General features: G+C 47.2%; 1 protein-coding gene and 1 long non-coding RNA gene across 2 annotated transcripts; one reads left to right on the top strand and one right to left on the bottom strand.

The window, feature by feature from the left end:
- Positions 1-1,501: 1,501 nt before the first annotated feature.
- LOC103473058 (scavenger receptor cysteine-rich type 1 protein M160-like) lies at positions 1,502-8,550 on the bottom strand. The gene is made up of 6 exons (XM_008422987.1): positions 8,482-8,550; positions 5,912-6,193; positions 2,873-3,187; positions 2,024-2,056; positions 1,823-1,951; positions 1,502-1,737 (listed from the first exon to the last, which is right to left on the bottom strand). Exons 2-6 carry the CDS (start codon positions 6,141-6,143, stop codon positions 1,655-1,657), a joined length of 792 nt encoding a protein of 263 aa, XP_008421209.1. The 5' UTR covers positions 6,144-6,193; positions 8,482-8,550; the 3' UTR covers positions 1,502-1,654.
- Positions 6,200-8,209, top strand: LOC103473057 (uncharacterized). The gene is made up of 2 exons (XR_534969.2): positions 6,200-6,304; positions 8,073-8,209. It is a non-coding gene; the product is annotated as an uncharacterized LOC103473057 (long non-coding RNA).
- Positions 8,551-8,559: the final 9 nt, after the last annotated feature.

Here is an 8,559-nt window from a genome sequence, read left to right as displayed (position 1 = left end):
AACGCCTTGGGGTTCCTGGAGGACCTGGAAGAGGCTGGGGAGGGAAGTCTGGGCCTCCCTCCTGAGGCTGCTGCCCCCGAGACCCGACCCCGGATAAGCGGCAGAAAATGGATGGATGAATTTCTTCATTCACATACATTACTGGTTTGGACATCACCTGTTAGCTGCCAACACTAGCGACGCTCCATTACTGCGCGGTGAGTCTGTCCGCTGAACCAGGCTGTTCCAACGTGGGATGAGCAGGAATCTGTCAAAATGATCGCAGCGTCTTTATTTCTTACCTGATTTCTATAAACGTGGCTTAAAGCTGAGGACGATGCTGATTGTAAATATTCTCTCTTAATATAAATCTAAGCAAATTGCTCTTTTATATTGGTGAATAATTACATAATTGCTGCAAATTTTATTAATTTGTCCAAAAGTAACAAACCATGACTCATATACTTTTTGAAATATGTCTTCCTATTGGATGATTGTTATTCAAATGAGATAAATAGTTCAGAATTTCATTTATTAAAGGTTTTAAAATGACAGCAGCTGCAGAGCGAAAAACAGCAAAGGGAAGATAAGCTGATAAGTTAATCATTTATATTCTGCTTTTCCTCGCTCCGTCGACACGTTGCCATGGCAACTGACACTAAACCGAGAGCAGAGTAATATACTTCCCAGAATGCCCTGCGCTGTAGTTAGCTTCCTGCTTTTGGAGCGTTCTGCGATCCGCTTGCATTCTTCCTTCTAACCGCATCAGAGTTCACTTCAGCTGGACTAATAACGTGTTTACACGACAAAGATCCCAACGGAAATTTAATTTTTGTTTTTTCTGTTAACACATTTACATGAAGACGTTCTAATTACCATCTTTAAGTATGCAGTTTGCACACATCGACAAGGTGTAATGCTCTCGCCGCGCCACTAGTTGGTGCTAGGTTCTTTGAAACTAAGTGCGCGTGTATTTATTAAAAAAAAAAAAAAAGAAAGATCTACTTGAAAGCACGTCGCTTCGACTCACGTTTCCCCATCAGGTTCCGTTCCCACAGATACTGGGGGAAAACTTTCACTATGTGTGTCTGATTAGCGCGCAGTTGGAAAAAAGTGGGATAACTTTTCTGAAGCATGTTTGGAGCTTAGTTCTCTAGATAAGAGATGATCGCTGAAGAAGCACACGTGTATTTTGCCACCTGGGCAAAATGAGCTCTTGACAAGACAACGGGCAGCGGTACGTTTCAGAAACATGGAACTCTGGAACCCGTCAGAGAAAACATTCGGTGGTTTCATGTAAATGTACATTACCAACACAACAAAACTTCCATTTTCACCAGAAATCGTCGTGTAAAAGGTTTTTACGCGGATCAGAGTTCACTTTTTTGGTCCGGTTTGGAATTCACATTTCCATTCACACTCCCCAAACGAATCCGACTTTCTAGAAAAAAATGAGTCTGATTAAAGCGGACTAAACAGGGCTGGTGTGAACACACCCTGATTTTATATAATTTATTAGAAATATGGAGAGCAAAATGTAGTTTTTATTCATTCTTTTTAAATGAGAATATAACATGTATTCTTTATTACATGTATTACGGTTTAGACCTGATTATTGGTCTAAACCAATAATCAGGATGTTGGAGTCGGTGCTTCTTCCAGCTGTGGTCCATCTTCAGGATTTCCACCTCACGGTCCACAGATTCACAGTCACCTGGTTCTTCACACCAGCGCCGGCTCTCTTCTCACCTTGCTCATCTTTACAAACAATGTTGGAACAAAGTTTACTGCTGGATTCACTGCAGATATGACAGATTGGCTACAGATTCAGGTGTTGACCTACCATCCCGTCTGCAGTAATAGCAGCAGAGAAACATCACCAGGGTGGCAAAAAACCCCAGCAGACTAGAGAGCCATAAGATGCTGAGCTGTTCTGGAGAATACACGGCTGCTGATGGAGGAGGAGCTACAGACAAACACCAGATGCATTAAAAGAGTCAAAGACTCGGCTGAAATGGCTGAAAATGCATCGACTCAGTCATACCTGGTGTAGTTGCTCTAACCAACATCTTAGATTCTGCAGGGAAAACAGGAAAAGTTTCAAGCTGACCTGAACAGCGTAGATTTCAGTTCACTACATAAACTAAAAGGAGGTTTTCTAGGTCTTGATCTGATATTAAAAGTAGCTAAATGTTGGTTTAAATAACGAGTACTCCACAATTTCAATACAATAAACAGAACAGACAGGGTGAAGAACTGACACATCGGGGAGGATAAGGCACAAAGCTAGCAGGAGTTATTGGTAATAAACAGCCGACATGAGGCCAGTGAAGGCGGTGAACTCAGGGATTCACCGGGCAGCCGGCTCTCCCAGGCTTTAGTCTCTGATATGCTGGTATTATTATCTAAGAGCAAGTCCTTGGGAGCGCTCTGCCCCACAACCGGCATGACGCCGTCCGCCCCATGCTGATGTAGAGCAATCCTCCCCCAATCATCACAGGACCCTGGTCAGCAACTGACCAATCAGCATTGCAAGTACACGGCCCTAATCTAGAGGAACTGACCTCCACAGTATCGATAGTATCACAGCAACATGCTGGAGTCAGAGATTTGGAGGAAAAGGGGCCTTCCCAAATTAAACTTTTTCTTGAATGGCTTGATGGTTTGATGGTTGGATGGATGGATGGTGGGATGGTTGAGGGAATGGAAGTGGAATCACATGGGAATTTGATTCATTTTTGTGAAAAACATTTCAAATGATTGCAGCTCCTACAAATAAACCTCATCACCGCATCAACAAGACGAGTTTGTGTCCAAATGTGGACACTGGCAGAGACAGACGTCGGCTTGGACAGTTCATGTCCAACAGACCAGATGTTTGGTGGAGACTGACCTGAACACACCACACCAGCGTCCTCTTTGTGTCCGCAGTCGGAGTTTTCCTGGACACCCGGACAGNNCCACAGGTTCTGCTCGTTCCCGGTGCAGTTCAGCTCGTCCAGGTGAATCGGTCCGCTCCCTGGAGGGAACAACCCGTTCTGACCCGTCACCCTGAGAGCGGTCCCACAGCCCAGCTGGGCGCAAACCACCTTGGCTTCTCTCAGGTCCCATCTGTCGTCACACACCGTGCCCCACACCATGTCCTTCCACACCTCCACCCGCCCGGCACACTGGCCATCACCTCCCTTCAGCCGAACGGACTGATGACCTGAAGACGACATGAGCAGGACGTTAAAGCAGGAAGTTCACACCTGAAAACAATCCCATGATTTCACTGAAAAGTGGCCAGCGAAGCCAGTGAGTTGAGGGTGTGTGTGTGTTTATAGCCTTGAAAAAGGTGTGTGTGCTTTGTGCATAAGTCTGTGAACACTGCTCCAGCTCTCCCTGCAGGCATGTCACGATAACATTTTGCTGGGTGATTAATGGTCCCAGAAATGATAAAATTGTCATTTTGAGACCATTGTCCACCAATAGCATAAAAATTGTCTAACAATGCAAACACACCCTCTAAGGTGTCAAACTAATTTTGAAAGAACATTTAGCACTGGAAGTGGATTGGCCTTTTAAATATGAAAAATGAGGGGATTTAGGGGCTTTGCATTAGGACTGTTCACTTTCAGATCCTCCAGCTGATGGCAGAGAGGGCAGCATCTGAGTCTGAGCATCCACTGTACTCCTTCACACTGTACTCCTTCACACTGTACTCCTTCACTGACATCTTATGCCAGGTAACCGCCAAGTCCAAAGCGCAGAAATCCAATTATGTTCACACCTTCTACAGTATGGACAGACACATATTCTTCCCCAGGAATCCATCATGCATGTAGCTGCATGTGGCCTGTCCCTTAAGCCATTGTTCTCGTCGAGAAAATTTTATCAGTTGCATTGAGAGACCCCCTCCATGGACTGCCACCTCATTGTGGTGGAGTGTCCCAGTTATGCTAGGAGCTATGCTGTCAGGGGCCCCTAGTAGGGTCACCCAAGGCAGACAGGTCTTAGGTCAGGAAACAGACAAAGTGTAGCTCAAAGACCCCTTGCGCGTGCAAGGGGTCTTTGAGCTACACTTTGTCTGTCATTGGAAGCAGTGTTCCCAAGCTCGGACGCAGGTCACCGTGGGTCCCCCTTCCCATGGGGTCAACAGCTGTGGGAGGGTCCAAAGGGGTCAGGTGGTGGCCGAGGGCGGGGACCTTGACAATCCCATCCTTGGCTACAGAAACTGGCTCTCTGGAATGTCACCTGCCTAGTGGGGAAGGAGCCTGAGCTGGTGTGTGAGGTAAAGAGATTCCGGCTAGAAACAATAAGAACTGCCTCAACAAATGGGTTTGGTTCTGGAACCAGTCTCCTTGAGAGGGGTTGGACGTTCTTCCACTCTAGAGTTGCCCCTGGTGAGAGGTGCTGGGCAGGAGTGGGCATACTTGTTTGCCCCCCCCCATTTTGGTGCCTGTCCTTTGGGATTCACCCTGGTGAACAAGAGGGTAGCCTCCCTCTGCCTCTGAGTGGGTTCTGATTGTTGTTTGTGCTTACGCTCCGAACAGCAGTTCAGATTACGCAGCCTTTTGGAGTAATCTGAACAAAAGGACTCCTCCGCTGCTCCTCCACGTCTAGAGGAGCCAGTTGAGGCTCGGGCATCTGGTCAGGATGCCTCCTGGACGCCTCCCTGATGAGGAGTTCCAGAGGAAGACCCACAACATGCTGGAGGGACGATGTCTCTCAGTTGGCCTGGGAACGCCTTGGGGTTCCTCCCTTGTTCTGCTGGGGTTTAAGTATCTGGGGATCTTGTTCACGAATGAGGGAAGAAGGGAGATCGACAGGCGGATTGGGGCAGCGTCTGCCGTGAAGCGGGCGCTGTACCGGTCCGTCGTGGTGAAGAGAGAGCTGAGCCAAAAAGCGAAGCTCTCGATTTACCCTAACGAGATCACGGGTAGTGGCCGAAATGGGTTTCCTCCTCCGCAGGGTGGCTGGGCTCTCCCTTAGAGAGAGAAGCTCGGTCATCCAGGAGGGACTCAGAGTAGAGCCGCTGCTCCTCCACGTCGAGAGGAGCCAGTTGAGGCTCGGGCATCTGGTCAGGATGCCTCCTGGACGCCTCCCTGGTGAGGAGTTCCAGAGGAAGACCCACAACATGCTGGAGGGACGATGTCTCTCAGTTGGCCTGGGAACGCCTTGGGGTTCCTGGTGGACCTGGAACAGAGGGTGAGGAGAGGGAAGTCTGGGCCTCCCTTCTTATGCTGCTGACCCCGCGATAAGAGGAAGAAGATGGATGGATGGACAGGCATTGAGAGACTAGTTGACCAGATGCATGATTTGCAATTCGGAAGATGTGCAAAGAGAGGCTCCAAAAGATTTATAATGCTGAACACAGAACAAAGCTGGCCAGATAAAGGATGAAACACAGAGAAGGAAAAAGCCTCTGCAGTATTTTATGAGACGGAAAAGTTTGTAAAGACGATGAAAGATCACCACGTTCTGATTCTGTTGGAGATCAGGGGCCTCATGTATAAAACATTGTGCAGGTGTGAAACCTGCACAATGTTTTATACATGAGGCCCCTGGTCCCACTGCTGGGATTTAAACTGATGAATGAAAAGGCGACACATGGAGTCCTGACTGACTCCATGTGTCAGTTTGCTTCCATTGACGTCAGCTGAGCATCAACATGATGAGGGACACTCAGCCCTGTGGACTCGGTGGTGGAAGCTCAATGACTGCAGACTAAACAGGCCCAAATCATCATACCTCCCCCACCGTGCTTTACAGGCTCTGGTGGTTCTGTTTCTCCTGAGGTCTACAGTCTATGAATTGAAACCATGTTTATGCTGTTGAAACAGTTGAACTCTAAAGTTAGAGCTGCTGTCTCACCACTCCATCCTCCTCATTTTAAAATCATTTCAAACATCAGATTTATTATGTTCTTGCAGAATCAGGAAAGTCTCACCACAGGCCACGTCCGTGGCCACGATGCATCCTGCCGTAAACGTCCTTAAGCAGTTCTGTAGACGCCAGTTCCGGAGCAAACAGTCATGGAAGCACTTGCTTTTGGCAGGCGCCGTGGTTTTAATCACAGCATAAACTCTTCCACATTTCAGGTCCTGGCAGATCTGCTTAGTCAGAGTGTCTAAATAGTCCGCTTGGAGTGGAACCGCCTCCCYDCTCCYGTTTCCAGGCATCCTGAGAGTCCACCTGCATGTGCTGCCCAGGTGATGAACGTAAGGGTCGTCTGAGGACACAGAGGGTCACAGAGCAGAGGATGAGCAGCAGGATGAAAACGGAGAAAATACTCAAACATCAACCACTGAGGAACAAATCTGGACCAGAACCAGGGGTGAAAGTAAGAGGAGCGGCTGTCTGCTGTAAAGAATCAACTGGTTCACTGTGCAGCCGAGACCGATTAGTTTTTCAAGAACAATCTAAAGCAACAYTTAACCTTGTGTTTGCAAATGGGGTCCAACCAGTAGCGCAGCTACACATTATTCAGGTGGATGCGAAAACATAAATCGGCGCCCCCCGACCCTCTGCCCCCAGGGAAGGTACGTCAGGGTGAAGGAACGTAGGAAACAAAAGCTCTCTCTAGCCCCCCGAGACGAGGATACGTGAAGGGTAAAGCTTGCTAAAATCGCCTCGTTATGTGCGCGATGTGAAGGAGCGTAAGGCGCTGAAGTGTACGGGAAAACATCATCGGCGCGCCGCCCCCTCCAGACGGGGTTTTGGCGCCCCCTCTGGTGCTGCGCCCCTAAGCGTTGCATACCCTGCATACCCACTTTTTGCGCCACTGGGTCCAACACCCGTGAAACTGGTGTCATTTGCCTCAGTCGTCACAAACACAAGGGTTACTAGCAGAGCAGGAAAAAGCCGAAGACGCTTCCTGTGGAGCTTTTCCAGAGTTTCTGGAGTAGAATTTGAATTGAATTATTAAAAACAGCAGCAAAGCAGGTGAACTAAATATTTAGCTCAGAACTCCAACATTTAGAAATGTATGAATAACATGGTGAAAAAATGACAGTAAATRAATACTCAGTTTCTCTCTGACAGGCTACATTTTGTATTTTTAAAAACTGAATATATTTTCTTATCCACACAGCCATTATAGCTGTGTGGATAAGATTAGGAAATAAAATGAGCAAAAAGCCTGAACATCAGTTTCTATTCAGCGAGTTGCGGTGGATCAACGCGCCGATACGTCATTGAGCTCCAAAATGGCGGCAACAACAGGAACAGCGGTCCGTGACCGATGTCCGTGGAAAAACCTCTAGATGTTGGCCCCGTTTACACGACGACTATTTCTGGTGAAAATGGACGTTTCGTTGCGTTTGAACTACATTTACACCAAAATGGCGAATGTTTTCTCTGACAACGGCAGTTTGAGGATCCAGATGTTTCTGAAACGTGTCTATCGGCTTGTGAACAGAATAAACGGATCTTTATGACACATTTCATATCGGCTCTCTACAATCCACAGAAGAAGAAACTACAGAAAATGCCAGATACCGGAGTATTATTGGTGCTTCTGACTCTTATAAATCTGACCACAGCTCGGAGCTCATTTTATGCCTCTGTACTTAAATCATGAAGACGGACCTCATTCTGCGCCACTCCGTTAATTAGCGGGTTTACGGCGAAGAAACACGTGGGGGAGGCGCTAATGGMCGCGACCCGGGAGAACCAGCCAGTGGCGGGATCACTTTGTCAACAATGCGGTCGATGACGAGGGAAAACTGTCGTTTGTCCAAAGCTAGCACCWACTAGTGGCGTGGCAGAGGCATTGCAGCTTTTTGATTCATGCCATTTCTGTGTAAACAAAGATTGTAATTAAAAGTCTTCATGTAAACGTGTTAACAGAAACAAAAGAAAAACTCMATTTTCGCTGGATCTTTGTCTGTAAACGGGCCGTAGTCGGCTACTTTACAGAAGTGCGATGGATTCAACACGATGGAACGATGCAAAACATTTTATGAGAAGCGTATGGRGGGATTTTCCTGCCATAATTCCAGAGCACACATTTTCAGGCTGAAAGCAGGATTTCATTCAAAGTTTTGTTCTCAAAGCTGCTGCTGTCTCTCAAATATTCACTCTGCTCTCAAACTTTTCTCCGCTTGCAGACGCCGCTGCTCTGGATCRTTTTCTGCTCTCAGTTGGAACAGAAAAGTACCGTCGTCGCCTGGCAACCTCAGCCTTCTAATATGCATTTAAAACCATTAACAGAAAATGGATCTATAAGCCTATCCATYATGCTGCATGCTACCATTTCCCGTTGTCATTTTTGCGTTTGGTAACATCCTGTTGATGTTGAAAAAAATGAGTTTCCATTGCAGCTCTGCTAAAGACGGTGAAAAGCCACTTCATCCTAGCMCAACAACTTGTTATTGAAAAAGGTCTCAATCTGGCCCCGCAGTAACAATCCACCCTGAAAACACAATTAACGAGATTCACATGATTGACACCAACCACTGGAGCAGCAGAAGTTTGGGTCTGTCCAGTGGAAAAGCTGCTGACCAAAGTTTTACTCACAGTCAAACTCTTCAGGCGTCTCTGTTGTCAGAGGGTCTGAAGCGAAAACATCACGAAGAACTGAAACGACAAAAAGGG

The sequence above is a fragment of the Poecilia reticulata genome, linkage group LG11 (assembly GCF_000633615.1).
Source record: "Poecilia reticulata strain Guanapo linkage group LG11, Guppy_female_1.0+MT, whole genome shotgun sequence".
Taxonomy (NCBI): Eukaryota; Metazoa; Chordata; class Actinopteri; order Cyprinodontiformes; family Poeciliidae; genus Poecilia; species Poecilia reticulata.
The sequence above is the reverse complement of the archived record's forward strand: the minus strand, read 5'-3'. Positions and strand labels throughout refer to the sequence as shown.